The sequence below is a fragment of the Terrapene carolina genome, unplaced genomic scaffold (genome assembly GCF_002925995.2).
Source record: "Terrapene carolina triunguis isolate 2854851 unplaced genomic scaffold, T_m_triunguis-2.0 Scaffold34029, whole genome shotgun sequence".
NCBI classification, from domain to species: Eukaryota; Metazoa; Chordata; order Testudines; family Emydidae; genus Terrapene; species Terrapene triunguis.
In genome coordinates this window covers 1,262,076-1,283,842 of record NW_020698380.1, presented here as the reverse complement: position 1 = coordinate 1,283,842, position 21,767 = coordinate 1,262,076, and the positions used below count along the sequence as shown (strand labels likewise).

Genomic DNA, 21,767 nt, shown 5'->3' with positions numbered 1-21,767 from the left:
AATACTTCTGTTAGTCTTAAAGGTGCCCCAGGACACTCTGTTGCTTTTTACAGATTCAGACTAACACGGCTACCCCTCTGATACTTGATATATATTTTCAGTAGGAAGGCTGATTAGCCTCCTGCTGTACTATCCATTGGTCTTCTACATTCTGTCTCCATGACTTTCTGAAGAGATTGTGACTACTGAAAACTCGACCTTTTCATTTGTATGCACATACATATAAGTGATCACCTAGAATTTTTTGTAGACAAAGAATTTAAATTAAACAATGTGATCTATGTATTACAGGCATTTACAGGACTACCTAGGAAACACCTAGACTGATGTTTACAGGTCACGTGGACAGAATGACACGTAGCCACCCACAGCCACCACGTTAGCAGATCCAAGGATAATGATAGGTGTTTGGACCAGCATATAGATGCAGATATGCTTTTTCTGAGTCATGCTTCCAGGTGGATCTTATTATCCCCAACCAGGACATAAGGCATTGAAGCTTTTCTGTGATGCTCCAGGCACACTGACTGGGTCAGAGGAGGACCTGCAGGGAAAGCCCTGAGCATTACCAAACTTGGGCAGAAATTTTAGGCTGATGCTTATGCTCTATTTGTTATCAAGTTAACAATATAGCCAGGAAAGTGAGTGGGCTAGTTCTGTGCTTAGCACAAGGTGGGAACTCTGCCTGTTTACAAGAGCTTTTAAAGTAATAGTTTCTGTTTGTCTACACACAAATTTGCTTTCAAATTATACTAGTCTGTTGCATTTACTTAATATATTTTTGAAGGGCTATTTTTCTAGAAAGGCTTGTTTCTTGCTGAATTTATGAAGTTTAACCACCTGAAGCAATGAGATAATTTGCATTCACTAACCATAACCGTAAGCATCACTCTGCTGTAGTTTTGCAGTAGTTGGTGTCACTCAGAAGCCAGCAGTGGTCCTTTACAATGTCAGAAAGAGACAAATAGAGGAACCCTCATAAAACAACTGTTAGCTAGTATTTCAGAATGATAAAATAGGTGGTTAAATGGAGAGATCACTGTGGACCCTCAAAGACAAGTTATATGGGATATGGCCCAATTCAACAATCCTTGCTCATGTGAGTAGCTCTATTGAATGCAATGGGAATATGTCCAGTGTAAGGAAGTGTAACCAGCCAGCCTTCTGTTATGAAACTATTATTCACAAGAAAAAAAACAGACAGTGGGGAATTTTATGAACACACTGGGAAGGGGTAGGGAACATACCCATTAAAATGTTAGTATCCAGCATGACCTCTGAGTTTATTAATGACCAACTGCTGGACTCAAATTATGCCCTACTGGTTGCTGATTCTGTCATAGTTAATAAAGGTAAAGCTGAGCTGCCTGAATTTTGCTCTTGCAGAAAACATGTTTCACTTCTCGAGCACAAAAGCAGCTTAAGAGAGATTTGATTTTTTCTGATCAGAGGATTATGGAGAAATTGTGTTTACATTTTTCTTTCAGGTAGAGCTAGGGAATTAACACCTCAACTGGAAGAAGTGTGTGGTGTTTATCAGAAGAATAAAGAATTTCCAAAGAGAAAAGGTGGTATATGTGCAACTGGGATTCTCAGTTGGGAGAAGTTCAGAAATATAAATTCATGTGTTAGCTTTAACTTTCAGCCCGGTGTTCCCACCTCAATGTAACATACACATTGTGTACTGACCCATGGATTTTTGAATAACCAGGCTAATGCCCAGGTGCAGTTGTATTAAGGGTTCCATTTGGTTTGGAATGCAGTAATCTCCAACCCAGCAACACAAGCCAACAAGAGCACATTACCCTAAAGTTTCAGGGGCTGTATTAGGTCCCTGTTAAATACTGAGTCAAATTCATTATTTTGGCCCTGCTATTCAAAAATTCTCTAAGTTTTGCCCAGGTTATCTGACGAGTCTCTGTCCATGACCAATTGACTTCAGTGGTACTTAAGCACATGCTTAACTGCTCTGTCAAATTGGGGTCTAAGACAGTGTAGGGATATCAATAATCACCAACTCTAGTTGTCTGAGTCAATAGCCCTGATTTATCAAAGAGTAAATGTTGGCCTGAATAATAATTTGAGACCTCTTGCTTTCCCTCTCCCAGCCTAACACTCCTAACCTATCACTGGGTTTTAGGACCCAGTTGTGAAACAGAGCATTTACCCACACTAGTAGTTCCATTGATTTCAATGGGACTACTCAACATGAGTAAGGGTTCAAAGAACTGGGCCCTAAACAAATAGCCCATAGATTGGTGGGGATATCAACACACTAAACCAGTGGCTCTAAGTTGGAAATGGAAGCTTTTGATATTTCCTTGAATGTATAAATAAGGCCAAATTAAGCTTTGAGAACAGCATCTGGTTCTATATATGTATTTCTCCCCTTATACAGCATGCTGTATCTCACTGTTATAGAAGAAGAATGCTAAGAAGGGTTTAGAATAATTCAGTTTGAAATAACATTTACGTTTTAGTTGGTTAATACAAATTGAAGTATATAAAAATGTCCTGAACATGACCTCTACAACCCCAAATACATCACTGTACTGTATTCCAACCAATGAAGTCAATCAGTTGTACCACCTTAGAACATAGACTCTTGGTCAAATTCTGTCCTAAATTACAGCTACAACCCCCCCCGAAGTTAGTGTTCCTGGGACACAATTTGTCCAAGGGACTTTATGGTTTGACTAAAGGGTAAATGAACTGTATGAAAATGATGCAAGACTGACAGTGGTATTTTTAGGCAGGATTTGAGCAAAACACCTAACTACAAGAACACACATCAGAAGGAAATTTCTTCATTATCTCTATATAAAGATTTTATCCCGTACAAAGAAAGGGTTAGAGTTGCTATTTTTAATAAAGAGCAATGCTGTCCTCAAACTGATATTGTGCAAAATAATGAAAAGATGACTAACAATAAATGGATTTAACTAGTCATGCTAACATCTGAGAATACTATAAAGCAACAGCTTCTAGTAGTTTACCTTAATACTGCACATACAATCTCACTATACCATTACCAATTTACTACTATTGTACTAGGGTAGTAGTATGTAGCTACAGAACATAGGGCCTAGTCTGTGGGCTAGGTCACTTAATCAATGAGGACTTCTACTTCAAAATAAAAGACAAAGGAATCATACAGTCAAGAGCGATTTAAAGCATAACTTTCTTCCTTGAGAGGGACATCACTACAAAAAACAATTTCCACTGCCTTGTGCCCATGAAAAAGCAAACATGATGGTACTTGTAAAGAAACCACACTCCAAAAATCCAGAGTTCGATGTTGGAAAACATAAATGGTTTTATTTAGAGTTGTATGCAACATATATATGAACAGAGACACAAACAGATAAAACATATTAAAATAGGCTGGCAGATAAATACAGAACGGTTTGAGTGCAAGAATTGGATAGCTGAGGGTGCAATAGAAAGCGGAGGAAAAAAACTCCTGAAAGTTATTTCCCCACCAGAAAGTTGCTCTGTCACCAGCTTCCTCAGCCTCTCTCCATCCTACTGTCTTAACTTTAATACTTTGAAAGAATCAAGATTCCAGTGTTCAAGTTAAAATCTTTAGGAGTGCCCATGGGGGGAAAATACACTTTTCGGTTTGTATTCCTGTTGAGCAATTTAGATCTGTGATATACTGCAGAAGCCAGCAAGTATTTGTTTTCCTTTAAATCTGTACTAAACTGTTTGATAACAATAGATGTCCAATGTACATCTTTTACTAGTAATATCACTGTTAATTTGAGTACACATTCCTTGATTCCCAAATATTGCATATTTGTCTCCCTTTATCTAATGCACACCCTATATTCAGCAAATAACTTGCACAGAGGAAATTGGGCAGCCAGTAGGAAGATTAATCTTATGAAGTTAGCTTATGGGTGTTTTTCTGTGAAAGTTATGCCCGCAGCAAGAAAAAACAAAGTCACATCTTAGGTATGTAAATTGCATCTCACAGCTATGTAGAGAAGAACTAACGAATATTTTATTTTAACAAAAATAAACTTCTTTCTTTGTAAATAAGTGTCTTAATTTGGTGTTTGCTATTTCCCAGGGAAAGAACAAGGTTAACTATTAAAAAGACAAGTTCAGAAACTAAGACACTCTATAAACTTTGTTCTCATCTTTCAGTTCTTAAGTAAATAAAGTAGGAATTTCAGTTTCCTATCAACAAAAGGTTATTTTTAAGTGTTGGCAGAAGCAGAAAATAAACCATTCAAAACAAAATCTCTGAAAGTATTTCAACAAATCCCTTAAAGCAACACAACAATCTGTTCTCTTTGTGTGGCAGCTTCTTGACAGACCAAATGCTCTTCACATTTTAATCATCTGGTTCGTATCTAAGAAGAAAGAAGTTAAAGCTAGAGAGTATAATATACCTGATAGATATTTAGTCCTCAAAAGAGAAAAATCTCTTCAACTAATTCCAATTACTCATATCCGTGACATTTAATGGCAATTTACACTGCACAATTTAGAAGGATGCAACCAACTATTTTTCATTTTTTAAAAATTCTCCTTTTAAACACAAACTCATTTGGCCAGTTTACCAGCCCTGCAACCAGTGGAATCAGCCCTGGTGGCCCACCCACCAATCCCAAAAGCCACAGGAAGCCAGACTCAGGCTTTCTGCCTCTATAGCAATTTTGGGGTCCCAATGGTCCTTTCCCACCTCTACTTCCTAGCAGCATAGCTCCAATGCAACAGGAACCCCTTAAAGAGATTCTTTCCTACACCCACTCAGTATGGGGCCACCCACTGCCCCTACAGTGTCTGTCCTTCTTCCCCTGCATGGATGGTGTAATGGGATAGTTCCACACTAAGGAAGGCCTGAGTGGTTAGGTTACTAGCCTAGGATGTGGAAAACCTGGGTTTAAGTCCATGCTCTGCCACAGACTTACTGTGTGATTTTGGGCAAGTCACTTCGCCTCTCTGTGCCTCAGTTCCCCACCTGTAACTTGAGATGGTTGGGAATCTAGGTACCTACCCAAGCCAGGAAGGCAAAAGAAGTCACCCCTACCCGACCTTGGCATTAGGAACAGGAGAGAATGGTGGTGCAAAAGAAGCAACTGCCACATTCTTCTGCACCTCTGTGCATAGATCTTGTGGGCATGTTTTGACTCTGTCATAATACCATGAAAATTGTTTCCTAACAATGTGTATGTGCAGCATGATTGTTACTGTAAAGATGCCAATTTAATTTTAATGTTTTTAAAAAATCATTGATATTTTGAAGAAAAATAGGTCAAGGTTGGCATATCCAAAGTTTGACAACAGCCCTACTGAATTTGTTCCAAAGAGAAGTTAATAAACTGGCTTTAGGAGAATCTGTTTTATATTTATGGAAACAATGTGGAGGTGGAACAGACTTCTTGAGAGAATAGATGAAAGAGCACCACTTACCTTGAAAGTCTTCTCCGTAGATCCTTTATCTGCTCATTCTTCTTGGTGAGAATCTCTTTCATGTTGCGGTAGGCAGCTGTTTGCTGGAACTTCTTTTCCAACTCCTGCTCAACAGGATCATCAATGCATTACAATTTTAAAAAAAAATAATCTAAAACAGTTTTTTTTTAAAGAACAATTCATTCCAGTGTTCAGTCTAGCTCTTCCCTGTCCAAAATTCTTGCTGCTGTTATTATCTACTTTTGATCAATACTCAATGGGTATTAATGAAACACTTATGGAACTTTTGGTGATACTGACTGTTATGTAACAAAACTTGTACTAGAAACATTTGGCTTTTGTTTAGATAATGCCTACTACAGTGGGACTCTGCACAGGTACCATGGTGGTGAACAACCTTATTCAAACAGATTTAAAAAAAAGAAAGAAAAAAAATACTTCATCAGATATTGATCTGGGCACTTTAATAATATCACAAAGTTACAGGCAAGTGAACAAACAGCAAATGCAGATTGCACACTTCTAGCTCACAGTTCAAGTATACTCATGACCAAATCAAACACTGGCTAACCTAGACTACTACAGAATATCCAGTCACTTCTCTACAATCTACTTGCAAGCCTTCAGTCAAGTAAATATCATAGTTTGATGCCCTGTGATCCAAAGCATTCCAGTTGTTTTGGAAAACCCTATAAATGTGATTTACAAGCAGTTACATTTTTAAAGACTTGTGTGATGGATCAGACGTCTACAAGTAACCACATGTATAGCTACCACAAACACAGATTTAAGCTGATATCCATACATCTTTATGATGTATGCTGCAACCTGTAAAGTAGTATTTTTGTCTCTAAACAAGCTTTTATTTTGTTTTGTAGGTCCAAATATAAATAGCATAAGATAGGTTATTAAAAAAAACAAAAACAAAAATAAGTGTGATTTTATTTTCTTCTCACACCAATAAACACCTGTTCTGCTGAGTAGCTCACACTTGTCCCAGTAATACTAAGGTGCCATCTACCATATCCGAACAAAACAACAAGAATTCTTAATTACCTAGTACAAAGCTTTCCCAATTACACTCCTCCTTGCATTAAAAGTTGATCTTAGGAGATAAGGAACATTAATTCTATTGAGGGAAGTGTTACAGACTTCAAAGAGAGACTTTTAAAAAAATATGTATATGTATACATGTTAGTGTCTACTGTTACCATTAGAAAACATGGAATATCTCTTGAAGCCCAAACAAGTCTTTCCCTTCATTTCCATATGACAAACTGGATTTCTTCTTTCAGTTTTTAAGATAGCTTTAAAGTAATAGAAAATGACATGGAACAGGGTGAATTGAAATGAAGGTATAAAATAATTTACATTTGAATAGCATCTTTCCTTCTGCAGGGTTCACAAGTATTTCACAAACTAGACACGCAGCATATCAATGAAATACAGCTAGTGACTGGGTCCAAAATAGCAACCTATCCATGCAAAAGCAGGCTACACTACATTGGGAATGGGGAAGTTTTGGTCAGACACAATAAGACAAACTATACCTCTCATGAAGAACAGTGTCCATACAGTGTAGACAGGACCTTTGTTCTCATGTGGCGACCGCTACATAGTTAGCATGACAATCCACTTATCTATCTTATGGTAAACTAGGCTCTTATGCCTTCTATCTAATCCTTAGATCACTAAATTAACCCCACAGGTTGTCATATAACCCCAATGACAAAAAAAAAGGTCATTTAAAAATTTGTACGAAACTAAAGAACGAGGCTGGCAGCCTTGAGACTGTCAGAAACAAAATGTGTTCAGTGGCATTCCCCAACTTGGCTTTTTGTTGTAGATAGTTGCCAATTACATTTCAGACAGAGGACTTCAACAAAAACTATGTTCTCTGTTTCAAAATGAATGTAAGATTACCCTTGTTTCATGCAAAATTAACATGCTATTTCCATACAGCTATACTTGTATACCAGCATAGGTCTAGAAACAATCTGTTAACTAGTGTTCCCTCTACTGGTTCTACAGAGAAGAAAAACAGCATGCAGTGAGTCTTTCCGGATGACATCATTAGTTCAAATGTGCATTTATGCCTACATTTTTAGAGCGTTGCAGGGGAAGTTGTCAATGGTAATTATCAAACCAGATGCTCACATCACTTTCAAGATGTAGGGGATCAAACTAAAGAAGTTAATCCCTCTTCCCCACCCCAACCCACCCCACAACAGTGCAGTGTGTCACTTTCAGCTGCAGTCTGTGAATCAGAAATATGTTCAAGCGCAAATTCTGCAATCTTCCACCATTACAGCACTCACTGTAGACTTTCCAATACAAATCTGGTGTCTCAATTAATTACTATCCATCCAAAAGTAGCCAGCTTCCACAAGGCAATCACCACTTTCTTATGGTGGGAATCTGGTGCTACCAACTTTTCACAGAGGTACAAAAAAAGTCTTCATTCTAAAGATCTGCTGTCACTGTTCACAATCATTCTGAAATGGCTGCAGAAGCTGTATTTAAGTGTCCATCTGATTGGCACCAACCAGTGGGCTGTGTTCCATATCTATGAAATAGACTATGCTCTTCACTCTTTAACAAGGGAAGAATATTAAAAAAAAAACCACCAAAAGATGGTGTGATGTATCCCTAGTAATCTGCATGCAATATACAGAATCTTTGTTACATTAATAGATAGCCAAAAAAAAAAAAAAAAAAAAAAGGCAAACAAAGAGCTTATCTATACACTGCAATAAGAAGCCAACCTTTTCAGCTGTAGATAACTGGTCCTGAACCTTGAGTAGGTCATGCTTTGTTGTCACCAAGTTCTCTTCCAAGAACTTTTGGTTTGCAGTACTGTCATTCAGAGTCTTCTCAAACTGGCACCTCAGAGCAGACACTGTATCTTCCAGTTCACTTATATCCTGAGTTATATTAGTCTTCAAAAGAAGAAATATTAAAATGATTTTTTTTTTGCAAAATACTAAATGAAAGAGTGCATTTTAAATTATTTGTTGAAAATGATAACAGAATGTCTTTAAATGGCAAACCCCGTCCCATAGATCCCAAAGCATTAAAATAATACATGTTTAGACTTCAGAAAGTGTCAATAAATACATTTTAGGGTGAATGGAAAGGCTTCTTTTCTGCCAAGATTTCAAATTCTTAGAAACTGCTTCATTTCTCTGTGGGAATTATATTCCATTATCTCCTGTCAGTTATCACTTAGGATACAAATTACACACTGTATGAAGTGTATAAAGAAGTTTACAGAATATAATGAGAACATACATGGCAATACTGTAGCTTTTAAAGCCACTGACATGTTATGAGAGGTGTAGAGGAAGATGGGGTGTGTGTGTGTGTTGAGGAACAGGAGCTGAAGCTACACTGTTTGGAGGTGAGATACAAGAAGAATATCTCCATAGTTACCAGGAAAGCATACCCTAATAGCAACTGTTATATCCGGTGAAAAGAAGCAACACACACTCCCTCGAGCACCAGCCCTGGGCCATATGTGTGTTCAGTTAACTGCCATGTCCATGTACATTAAAACCTCTAATTTATAAGAGAGGTATCTGACGACTAGACTCTTGAAAATAACATCGTGTTGAAACAAAAGAATGACAAATCTCAATACATGTATCAGGACTCAGAAAAGGTCTGAACATTCAGGGCCTCAAAGGAACCAAAATCGAAGAAGGAAGTTTAGGCCTGTGTCATGCTAGGGAGCTAAGAGCAGGAATTCAGTTAATATGGTATTCACTGAGAATCAAAGTTTACTTTATCTTAATGTTTTGGGCTGTGTTGATAGATGCTACACAGTTAGGAAACTGCATTGGTCTCTGGGCATAGTTTGTTCCTCAGTAGTTCACATGCCTTCTCTTCATATTTTGAACTCACTAATGACTGGGTCTCTGTGACAGACATGATCTGTTGTAGTTGTGATGAAAGTAGTTAGACAGGATGCAAGTATTTTAAGCCCATATTAACCTGGGCCATTAAAGCATGATTAGGATATCATTTTACTGACATTCATTTTATTAAAAGGCACAGTGACACCAGTTACACTTAAAAAGCAGACTCCAGCCACCTAATATTTTCAGAGATGAATGTGGAGTACATTAATTCTTCACCTGTCCCCATTAGGAAAACATCTATTTTAGAAGTTCTATTAACCAGAATAATCCCATGTAGGGTCACAATTCCTTTAAGAAGGAAATCAAAATTTTTGAAGACTATATTTTAAAAAAGGGTAAGCATGGAGGATCTAGGAGATCGGCTGAAAAAGATTTCAACCTGTGTAAATATTTCACAGCAAAATAGGTTCAATCACATATATATGCCTATGAAAAGGAAATTTAAGAGCTGAAGGAGAAGTGGGTGGCCAAGTGGGGGAAAACAACTGGCTTGATGGGAACTGCAGGTACTCAACAACCTCTGAAAGTTAGGCCAGCTGATGCCTACAAAGAGAGGCAGCAGATAAGACTGGTCTCCAGGCCTTTAAAACTAATAGTGTAATAACTACAGTTATAAAACTTAAGTCAGATAAGAAAAGTATTTGCCATGAACTTTAAATCAAACTACCATTGAATAATAATATTATTGTATGAAAATAAAAGATCCTAAAAATCATTAAGGGGCATTATAACATATTAAGAAAATAGAGTACATACCATAAACCATTTAGAAAGCAAAATAAAAATAAACTTGGATTAAAAATATGGAAAAATTATGGAAACATAAAATTTTTTTAAGACAGGGAATTGATAAACTCACTTCAAAGTTAGCAATATTGTGGTATTAGAAATGTCAATTTTTCAACTTTACTTTCATAAAAGGCAGAAAAAGCTAAATAGGACTAAAACATTTCAACTCATGTTACAAGTTGAACTGAAATACTTTAAAAATATTTAAAAAAAAAAACTGTTGGGTATTCCCATTATTAAGAAAATAAATGTACAGGCCAAAAAAAAAAAAAAAAATTAAAAAAGGTGAATCAAAACAGATTTTTTCAATCTGTCAGCAGTTCAGGTTTTTCCATTTCTATGTTTTTCCTGCAATAGTTAATCATATTTGGATCATCAACTTTTACAGGAGAAATCTGAGACCCTCAATTCAGGTGTAGACAGGTAAATGTAGGAAGAACTATTTTTGACAAAGTGTTTAAGGTGTATTTGCAATTTAGAGGTCTGTGGGATTGATCCTATACTCAAGTAAGTCAATGGCAAAACTCCCACTGACTCCATTGGTATAGGCTCTGATCCTATTTGTGCATGTTTTTAAACCCCTTAAAAGTTCGAATCAGAACAATATATGCTGGTATACTTTCCAAAAAGAGCTATGCATACACATGAGGAGAATATACAATAACATTGACCAAGACAGACCCAACATTTTATTACTCAATCAGAAAGGAAACTAGATGACACCTCTTTACTAACAAAAGAGGAAAAAACAAAAATAAGAAAAACAGAACAAAACATATATCTATTAATATCAAACTCCTTTTGATCTTTAGAATACAAAGAAAAACTTTGGAATGGTACTTACTGATAATTTCCTACCATGGATTAGGTCACACATAAGCATGAAATATTTTTCTTAAAGGATCAGAGCCCTAAATGTTAGTGGGACCATGGCAACCCTGAATAGGACCTTTGTATGCCCCACAAAGCTAACTGCACCTGTCAGGTCTAATTAGCTCTACACAACGTGGTAATGCTAGTTCAATGGAGAAAACAGCCAACCTTTTGATCTCCCTGAATCATCTGTAAATCCTTCAGTGATTTCTCTAGTTTTGATTTTTCATCCAATGCACTTGTAGCCTGCAATAAATTGGAAAGACAAAGCTTAACAAAGCAACTTTTACTGGAAATGAGAGAATTACAATGGTGTTCTTTCTATTTAGGTATTTTAAAAATGTACATATATTTACTATCCAGGTTCATAGTGAGTTTACTTGTGTTTCTATTGTCTTGAGTCTGGTCTTCAGTTTTTCATTTTCTTCCTGAAGTCTTGTAATTTCCTTTTGGTAAATAAAAATTAGTTTTATCATGAACACTCTTGCATGACTGAATTTGACAGACTTGTAGTTATTTTCAATTATTTCATGTAAGTAAATATATTTTCTAGTTTAGAAAAGCTAGCTACTATGTCAATGCTTAAAAAGATGACCAGCACACTGTGGGTCATTGGTTTTTCTTGATGGGTTTGATCCTGCACGGTCTTGGGCATCCAGGCCCCAACAGAGCAGAGAACTTAAGCATGTTCTTACCTAAGTATATGAGCATTCGCACTGTAGTCTATAGGACTATTCACATGCTTAAGTTAAACATATGCATAAGTTATTTACTGGATCAGGGTCAGAGCACTCAATACCTTGCAGGATCAAACTACAGGATAAGGTAGAATATTAACTGAAACAAAAGTAAAATTGCATTTTAGAGATATATATCTTATTCGTGGTATTTGTCAAAATGCTTTCCAATCAACAGGACAGGAAACAATTTATTAATGGTCACTGTTTAAAATGTGACAAATAGGCTCCTCTGAAAGTCAGGCAACCCCTCTCAAAAGTCCTTTTAGCCAAGTAGGAGTGCAAGTGATCTTCAAATGTTTATTTTAAAATGTATTTGTTTAGTCTTCATATATATTATGTCAGTGGTTCTCAACCAGAGGTATGTGTAATCCTGGGGGTACTCAGAGATCTTCCAGGGGGTACATCAATTCATCTAGATATTTGCCTAGTTTTACAACAGGCTACATAGAAAGCACCAGCGAAGTCAATACAAACTAGAATTTCATACAGACAATTACTTGTTTATACTGCTCTATATACTATACACTGAAATGCAGGTACAATATTTATATTCTAACTGATTTTATAATTATATAATAAAAATGAGAAAGTAAGCAATTGTTCAGTAATAGTGGCTGTGACACTTTTCTATTTTTATGTCTGATGTTGTAATCAAGTAGTTTTTAAGTGAGCTGAAACTTTGGGTACACAACACAAATCAGACTTCTGAAAGGGGTACAGTAGTCTGGAAAGGTTGAGAGCCACTGTATTATGTCAACAGTTGGGGAATGAAATAGTTTAAATATTAAGGCTGTGATCCTACTGTTATTTATGTCTATGGACGTAGGACTGGAAGGGACCTCCTGGGTCATCAAGTTTGCAGGCCTGTCATACAATCCCTTTCATGCTTCACTTTAAACACGAGTAATTCCATTTAAATTAACAATTACTCTCCTGCTTAAAGTTACTTACGTGCCTAAGTGTTTGCATGATTGAGGCCTAAAGAGCTTTCAAGTTCACTTTTATAGTTATATTTACCATGTTAACCTTGGTATTCTTTCTTTCAAATATTTAGGAATAACTGGCACAGCACCACAAATAGTTTTCCCTACCTAGTTTGACTTTTACTTAAACAAACACAATATCTGTAGAACACAACTATTTTATTAAATATCATACACAGTGGTATGATCAATGTATCTATATACGACTTCTGAATTCATTTACACCTTGTCTAACTACTGTTATATCTTTACATTTATAATTGTGCCATAAGGCCTTAAAAACCTTACTCCAGAATGAATGCTACACAACCAGAGAATGGACTTTTTCCTAGCTTATCACCTCAAGGAAATATCCTTCTCAAACAATCCTGAAAACCTCTTCCCTGCACAGTGATTCCAGAAAAACTACTGGCATCACGCTGCAGAAAAAGTTTGCTTTGCAACAACAGTTATCTTTCACATAGGTGTTGTTCCTGCTGAGTCTGTCTGCTGCTTCCTATGTTTTGTGTCACAAAATGTGACAACGTTTTATTGGTCACAGTAAATTTACATTTCAGCTTCGAACCACCTTTGCAAAAAAAATCGTATTTGGATAAAAAAATGCAGTGTAATATTCTAATATGTAGTGTTGGATGTTCTAATTATATTCAGTTATAAACAAAAGTAAATTTGTTAAATGTTAATATTCACATTAAATATAAAAATTAAAACACATATAGGAGTCTCCAGCTTCACTTGATCACTTGGTGACAGAGAAAAAATACAGCTCATCACTGAAAAATCTCATGAGAGTCCATGCATTACTAAGTTCTTGAAAAGCTAGTTCTATTTCTTTATATTAAGTTTTTGGGTTATTTAGTAGTCTAAACTATTGCTGAATGAATCACCATTAAAAAAAATTAATTTGCTTTACAACAAATTTGAAAATCTGCAACAAATAGGAAATTGGAAATTTGTAAAGTTGAAAGGCAAGTTCTAATTGTTTTCCTTTTAAACTGTGGTTCAATTAGAATTTAATTTAAACTACTGCAAAAATAAAAATGAAAAAGAAATAGAATTGGACTTTGAAAATCTCCAATATCCCATTCACGCCAATGATGAGCTGCATTACTTGTGTTTCAATCTACTTCCCAGCAGGAAGTCCAGTCTTATGAAATATCAGCAAAACATCACCTCCCACTAATCCTATTAATTAAATAGAGAAATTGTAAGAGTAATTGTTTTTTCTAAAATGCATGCAAAATAAGTTTTAATATTTGCAATAAATTAAATGCCAAAGCACATAATTTAATGAATCTTCAAAAGTGTTTCATTTATTAAAGTGACTAGTTTTGTAGCGTATTAGAGTGCATTCTAAATGGTGTCTAATGTATTATGCAAACCCTGATTACTGGGTAGCATCCTAAGTTCAGTTGAATAAATTAAATGCTCATGAACCTCAAATGTCAAGGGAAAGAATTCTTACCTTGTTTAGCAGCTCTGACCCACCTTCATTTAATGGAGCAAGTTTAGGCTTAATGAGCTCTGAACTGGGCTAAAGTAATGACAAAGACACAAAAAATTAAAATGATGTGTTTTCTTTCTAGCTTTTTTTAGTAATTAAAATATTTCTCCAACTCTATCATTTCTGCTGTCTGGTGAAATGCAACCAATGATTGCTTATTCTGAATTAATTTTATTATTTGTTCAGACTTGGGCTCTCTCATTAAAACTAACAAATCTTATATAACTTGTTTTCAATTTTTAAAATATTTGCAGAGTAGGGGGTCATGGATCTGTGTTCAAGTTGCCACTTGAGCACGTTGAGTGTACGCTAAGAAGTGACTATATATAAATTTTGGAGCTTAACTTTAGGCTGCTATTTTTGAAAATCTTTAAAGGTTACTTCTAGCATAAATACCTTTCCTCTTAAGCACAAGGAAATAGTCTATAGTAAACATATTTAACATGTGTAGTGGATTTATAAGGCATTGGATTATAGTATTTTAGAGTAACAAATCTCTACCTTCTTGTTTGAAGATGTAAATTCTGCCTTTTCAAATTCAGCAACTTGCTCTAACAATTCTCTTGGAGAGAAAAATAAAGCAAAACATTAAGTTTATTAGACAAATAATCTTGTTAAACAATTTACAAGTCTGCTGCTGTGCTTCTTATTCAACTAAGACTTCAATTAGGTGCACAGGATCAAATCCTAGATCAGTACAAAAAAGGCAACATAAGTATGCCCTATATACAAATAAAAATAAATAAGCAAGTTCTAGGCAAGCAGGATTATTATTTACATTGGCAAATCACTTCATGAAGAAGTTAAAATCATTATCTTTTAATTGAAAAATTGCATCTCGAACTAAATTGTCATAATACACCACTAAAATAATTTTCTAAGATTAGGAGCTGAACCTAATAGTATTTAGTCACTTTAAAGGTATCAGTGAAACTATTCTCTATTTCTATATAATTCAAATGAGGTTACCGATTTTCCAGCTCAGAGATGTCAGTCTGTAACTTAAGGTACCACTTCTCAGCCTGAGAAAAGAGTTGGCGTAGAAGTAACACATTGGTGTATGCCGTGTTAATGAGTTCGGATTCCACTTCACTGTGTACCACAGTCTGCAACCCATCCAGCATTTCTGTCACCTCATCTATTGTGAAAGTCTCCTCCACCAGCCTAAACAGAAAAGTCACATGTATCATAAAAATAACAACTCTGCAGCAATCCAAAAAACTTCACGAGATCAGATAATCTTTTGCAGCTAACAGAAGGACCTTTTAAAAAAAGCCGTGTCGATGTTTGCAGTATGATGCTGTTGAGAAAAAGGTAAGTGTCTTTCTGGGATGTATTAACAGTAGTGTTGTATGTAAGACACAGGAGGTAATTGTTCTGCTCTGCTCCGCTGGAATACTGTGTCTAGTTTTGGGCACCACATTTTACGAAACAAGTGCACAAGTTGGAAAGAGTCCCCAGGAAAGCAACAAAAATGATAAGAAATTTAGAAAACATGACTTCTGAGGAAAGGTTGAAAAAGGTGGACAGGATTTGTCTAGAGACAAGAAGGCTGAAGAGGGACATGATAACGTCTTCAAATATGTAAAAGGTTGTTAGAAAGAGGATGCTGATCAATTTTTTTCCATGTCTACCGAGAGTAGGACAAGAAGTTTGCAGCAAGGGAGATTCAGGTTAGATATTAGGAAAAACATTAACTATAAGAACCTGTTCCAGTGCTTAACTGTCATCTAGGGAAGTTGTGGAATCCACATCATTGGATGTTTTTAGAAACAGGTTAGACCTGTCAGGGATCGTCTACGAAGGTAACCTTAATCCTGCCTCAGCATGGCAGGGGGGTGGACTAGATGACCTCTTGAGGTCCCTTCCAACCCTACATTTCTATTATTCTAGATAACAATGCCATTAACAATTTGTTTAATATTTTACTTGAATCTTCTCTCTGAAAGGTGATTAAATACAAATTTTATAATTTATAAATTATTTTGTTTTGGGCCTTAGGTCTAATTTTGATTTACCAACAGTAATATGTAACTCACGGTTACATTTTCACAGCAATTTAATGCATTCCTATTAAAAGTAAAAATCTGAAAAAAACCGTGTGTAGCAATTGTTTAGATTGAAACCTTTCCCTTTTCATACTTTTAAAAGCAAGTGTGATCCACTGGACATAATGTACTTGGACTTTCAGAAAGCTTTTGACAAGGTGCCACACCAAAGGCTTTTAAGCAAAGTAAGAAGTCATGAGATAAGAGGTTAAGAGATAGGAGACAAACGATACGAAAAAATGGTCAGTTTTCACAGTGGACAGAGTAGGGTTCCCCAACGATCTGTATTGGGACCTATGCTATTCAATAGAGTCATAAATGATCTGGAAAAGGGGGTAAACAGTGAGGTAGCAAAGTGTGAGGATGATGCTAAATTACTCAAGATAGTTAAATCCAAAGCTGACTGCAAAGAGTTCCAAAAGGATCTCACTAAACTGGGTGACTGAGCGACAAAACCACAGATGAAATTCAGCGTTGATAAGTGAAAAGTAATGCACAATAGAAAACATAATCCCAACTATATATACAAAATGATGGGATCTGTATTAGCTGTTACCACTCAAGAAATAGATCTTGGAGTCATCATGGACAGTTCTCTGAAAATATCTGCTCAATGTGCAGTGGCAGGCTAAAAAAAATTAACAGAATATTAGAAATCATTAGGAAAGGGATAGATAAGAAGACAGAAAATATCATAATGCCACTATACAAATCCATGGCATATCCACAGCTTGAATACTCCATGCAGTTCTGGTCAACTTTGTGATGCTAGTAAACCAAGGGCCAGCTCTGGCCAAGGCCGTAGGCGTTAGCTTAGAACTGAGAAACTCATAGCTGGAAACCAAACCAGCTCACCTGTATGTTAGTTTTGTTCAAAATAGGTATTAGTCTTCTAAGAACATATTTAGTGTTTAGACTCTATGAAATGCTTGTAAATTGCTTTAATCTCACTAATTTCACTTGTAATGTCTATATTCCATGCTATAAGGAAATATGTAAGTTTTGCTTTATAGCTTTAAAAATATTGGCTCTGAACTTGTGAACCCAGGCACGGGCCATTAAGAATCATCACAATACAAAGGATTGATGAATGGCCCTATCACAGCTCGGAAATGAGCTGTTCTCATCGACTGGAAGGCCAAATGTAAAAGATAAATCAGGGTCACAGGAAAACGTGTCATCTTTTTGCTGTTTGAACTCTCACAGGGCCAGAGTCTCTAAACTGAAGTGAGAGATCCCCCAGGTTTATCTCTGGGTTTACCCTGAAAGACATCTTGAATTGACAGATCACTGTAACTCTGTCACTCTTAGGATTCAGGTTGCAACTACTTTGTGTTATACGCTTGCTTGGTTTAACCTGTAAATGGCTCTTTTATTTCTTTTTCCTAGTTAATAAACCTTTAGTTAGTTTATTACAGAATTAGCTACAGGCATGGTCTTTGGTGCAAGATCTAGAGTACCAATTTTCTGAGGTAAGCGACTGGTCTCTTGGGATTGGAAGAAACCTGAATATTTTGTAACTTTTGGTGTAAGTGACCATTAATCACTAAGTCCAGCTTGCCTGGATGGCAAGATAGACGAGAGAGCCTCAGGGGACTGTCTGTGATTCTATGGTAAGACTGATATAGTGATCCAGGAGTTCACATTTGTAACTGGGTTGGTGGAATCTAGTTGTAAAACATACCACCAGTTTGGGATGTCTGCCCTGTTCTTGACAGTCTGGTCTGAGGTAGGCACTCATGGTCATGAGCCCGTCCAGACAGCATGACATCCCCATCTCAAAGAAGATATAATAGAATTGGAAAAGGTACAGAAAAGGGCAACACAAGTTATTAGGGATAAGGAAGAGTTTACAGAGATTAAAAAAGACTGGGACTGTTCATCTTAGAAAATAGATGACTAAGGGGACGTATGATAGCGGTCTATAAGATAATGAACGGTGTGGAGAAAGTGAACGAGGGAGTGTTATTTACCCTATCACATAATTTGAGACCCATGAAATTAATAGGCAACAGTTCTAAAACAAACAAAAGGCAGTACTACTTCACACAACACACAATTAACCTGTGGAACTCGTTTTCAGGACATGTTGTGAAGGTCAAAAGTATAACTGGGTTCAAAAAAGAATTAGCTAAATTCATGAAGGATAGGTTCCTCCATCAGCTAGGATGGTCAGAGATGCAACCCCATGCTCTGGATGTCCCTAAACTCTGATTGACAGAAGGTGGGACTGGACTACAGGGGATGGATCACTCGATAGTTGCCCTGTTTTGATTATTCCCTCTGATGCACTGGCCACCCTCGGAGAACAGGATACTAGGCTAGATGGACCATTGGTCTGGCCCAGTACGGCCAGTCTTATGTTTTATGTTTTCCTTGGCAGGGATATACAGACCCATTGCATACAAATTAGCTGTCTTACATACATGTGAAGTCAAACATATTTGATACATAATTTAACAGATGCCTCAGGATTAATCCTTGGCAGAAGAGTCTTGCTCTCCTCAGGCTTTTGCTTTATTATTATTCCCTCCTCATGGTACCTGCTGTCCTTAAGATCCTGAAAGCAAGAATCCACTGTCTTGAGACGGAGGCCACGCTTGGAACGAGCGAAGCGCATGTAATTGATCACTTCATTCTGGTGGTGGTCATTTAGACCCAGCTCCGCCTGTGGATCAGGGGACACAGTAAAGGTTAACATATATACGAGATAGATCTAACATAGAAGACTTAGGTCCAGCTCCACAAAGGTATTTAGGCTTCTAATTTCAATGGAAGTTAGGAATTTAAATACCTTTGTGGACCTGGGTCTTCCTTCCCAAATGGTTTCTGTACTAGCTTTTAAAGTTTAAATACCTTTTTTAAAATTGAAGCTTCTCTCTTAACATCTCAGATAATTCAATCTGAACAATTTTTTACAAATAGGATTGACTTTACACTATTGTTTATGCTTTTTATTTACTTTGTGCATTTCTGAGTCAGCTAAGACAATGAAAATAGCTTTGGAATGCTCATCTTTTTTTGGGGTGGACAGAAATTGATGATTTTTGGGGGAAAAATTGACTTTTTAAATTTAAATCAGTTTTTAAAATTTTGTTATTTAAATTATAAGTTTTTCTTTTAAAAATAAACCTGTTTAAAATTAAATCTGAATTTAATAAAAAATATGTTAAGGCTTAAATTAATAATAATCTCTTAAACATTTAAATGAAAAATAAATATGCTGAATCCATCAGCCTCTAGCAAAGGCTTTTTTTCTATATACATAATAAGGAAATAAACCTAACTTCTGAGGTCAAGCTTTATAAATATGATACAACAGGTCATGTAGTATTAAGCACTTGTTTTCTTTAATAAAAATAAATTTTATATGCTGTTCTGTGTGATAAATTTCAGTTACTTGTGTCAGCTTGACACGTCATGATCAAAAAGTTAGTGAATAAGCAATATATTACACACCATTTTCTAACATGAAAAACGTACACTTAATTAGAATCTGAAAATATTAAGCTATGTAATTCCTTAAATAAATGTATGTAGTTCCAGTGTACCCTCCTAGGTAGCACAAAGATGTACCAAATCTAGTGTAAAATCTTTTTACTTGTAAATCAACATGTTGTAATGGTTGTATCAACCAATGAGACTGCACCACTTTTTTAGAAAACAACTGAAGTACAAATGGAAAAGTTGTTTACAATTGATGATTTAACTTAAGGCTTGACATTTGGTGAGTTAAATCGCCTTGATTTAAACCAATCCACCCGGCCTTTGTTTATTGTTTCCATGCACTAACTGTAATGCCTGGCTAAAAACAATACTGCAGGGAAAGGTTCGGTTTGAATCCAAAGCTAAAAGTGGATTTAACGGCAGCCAAGAAAACGACACTGGATTCCTAACATTGACAAAACCAACTCACACTGTTTTCTTGCAAGTCTGACAGCATTTGCTGTTGTTCGCAAAGCCCCAGCTCCCAGAGCCGGGTGATTTACCTGACAAGCTTAAGTTTTGTTTAGAGAAGCAAAATAAGTTTCCAACCCTCATGGTTGTGGAGAAAAGCTTGACAACGTGACCCCTTCCCTGCCAGGCGAATACTGAGCTAACCCTGTGGGCTGCTTTCCAAATGCCGCTCTTGCTTTCTAGGCTAGTCTCCTGATGTCTACGCCTGAGGCTGGCGATGCTGGGAATCATAACAATGGCGCCTACAGTGGCAGCTCCTGCTCCACCTGACCACGACTGACGGCTCGGGCAAAGCCACCCTGGCGCCGCTCAACTAAGCCGCCCCCGGCCTGAGCCAGCAGCCGCCCGGGGACTTGGGGGCGGGGTTTAGCGCCTGGTCCCGGGCCGCCCCGCGCGGAGGGATGAGATGGGGGCGCGTCTTTGCATCAGCCTGAGCCTCTCGGCCGTTATCCGGAGGGCTCCCCTGCAGGGCGGCGCGGGGATGGGCGGGGCCATGTCCCGGCCCGCTCGCTCCTGACGGCCCCAGATGGGCGGGGCGAGGGAACAGGGATGCTGGGGTCGCGGGCTCAGCATGGTCCCAGAGCCGGTACCGTCCCCAGATAGGCCCGGAGGCAACTTCGTTACTCACCATGGCGATTCTAACGGGTACCTGGAGGCGACGGTTGATTATACAGCGACGGTTGCCATGGAGAACAAAACCTCGCGAGCCCTTTACTACCATCTCATTGGAAGATTCTCGTTCACGTGGCCGGAAGTAAGGGGCGCGGCAGCCTAAGGGGTTCTTTTCTGCCTTGCGCGGATTTTAGTGGGGCACGTTAGTGGCTGTGGCGGTTTCCAAGGGAGACGGAGCCGCGAGCTGCTCCCGGAATTCCCCCCGCCCCTTCACATTGCACGTGCCCATTAGCTCGTCTCTCGCGCTCTCCGCACTGAATGCGTTGCTTTGAGCGCCCAGGTCAGAAAGGGGCGCGCGCCTCCCTTCCACAGCAACCGCTGCTCACGTCGCCCGTTGACTCCCTGGTCCCCCGTTTAACACGTTACCTATGGGGCGCAGGCCTGGCTCCTGCGGAGCCACATGGGGCTGGTCACGACGCTAACCCTCAGTGGCCAGGATCCTCCCCTAGGTTGCCTGCTTCACACGGAGGGGGCGCGGCTGGTCCCCTGCAGCCTGGTGCTCAGGGCCGGCTCTAGAATTTTTGCCGCCCAAGGCAAAAACAATTTTGGCCGCCCCCCCCGCCCCTTCCCCCAGGCTCTCAAGCCTGGGAGGGAGGGGGAGCAGTGGCGCGCGAAACAGCTGTTTCGCGAGCCGCGGCCGCTCGGGATCTCTCCCTCCCTCCCAGGTTTAAAAGCCTGGGAGGGAGGGGGAGACTCCGAGCGACCGCGGCGCGGGCGCTGCTCCTGCCCCTCCCTCCCAGGCTCTCAAGTCTGGGAGGGAGGGCAGCGGCACACGAAACGGCCGCTCGGGATCTCCCCCGCCCTCCCAGATTTGAGAGCCTGGGAGGGAGGGGGAGACTCCGAGAGGCCGCGGCGCG

At 38.1% G+C, this 21,767-nt stretch overlaps 1 protein-coding gene across 4 annotated transcripts; it reads right to left on the bottom strand.

Moving 5' to 3' along the window:
- Window positions 1-3,291: 3,291 nt before the first annotated feature.
- LOC112117864 (leucine zipper transcription factor-like protein 1) lies at window positions 3,292-20,957 on the bottom strand. Of its 4 annotated transcripts, none has more exons than XM_024215960.1 (10): window positions 20,867-20,957; window positions 18,825-18,949; window positions 15,203-15,397; window positions 14,735-14,795; window positions 14,195-14,263; window positions 11,387-11,452; window positions 11,175-11,252; window positions 8,190-8,363; window positions 5,425-5,528; window positions 3,292-4,361 (listed from the first exon to the last, which is right to left on the bottom strand). In XM_024215960.1, exons 1-10 carry the CDS (start codon window positions 20,867-20,869, stop codon window positions 4,343-4,345), a joined length of 894 nt encoding a protein of 297 aa, XP_024071728.1. In that variant the 5' UTR covers window positions 20,870-20,957; the 3' UTR covers window positions 3,292-4,342. The 4 variants fall into 4 exon arrangements, with proteins under 4 accessions (XP_024071728.1, XP_024071729.1, XP_024071731.1 ...); XM_024215961.3 differs by lacking the exon at window positions 20,867-20,957 and adding an exon at window positions 20,383-20,681; XM_024215963.2 differs by lacking the exon at window positions 20,867-20,957 and adding an exon at window positions 20,271-20,359.
- Between the last annotated feature and the right edge of the window lie 810 nt (window positions 20,958-21,767).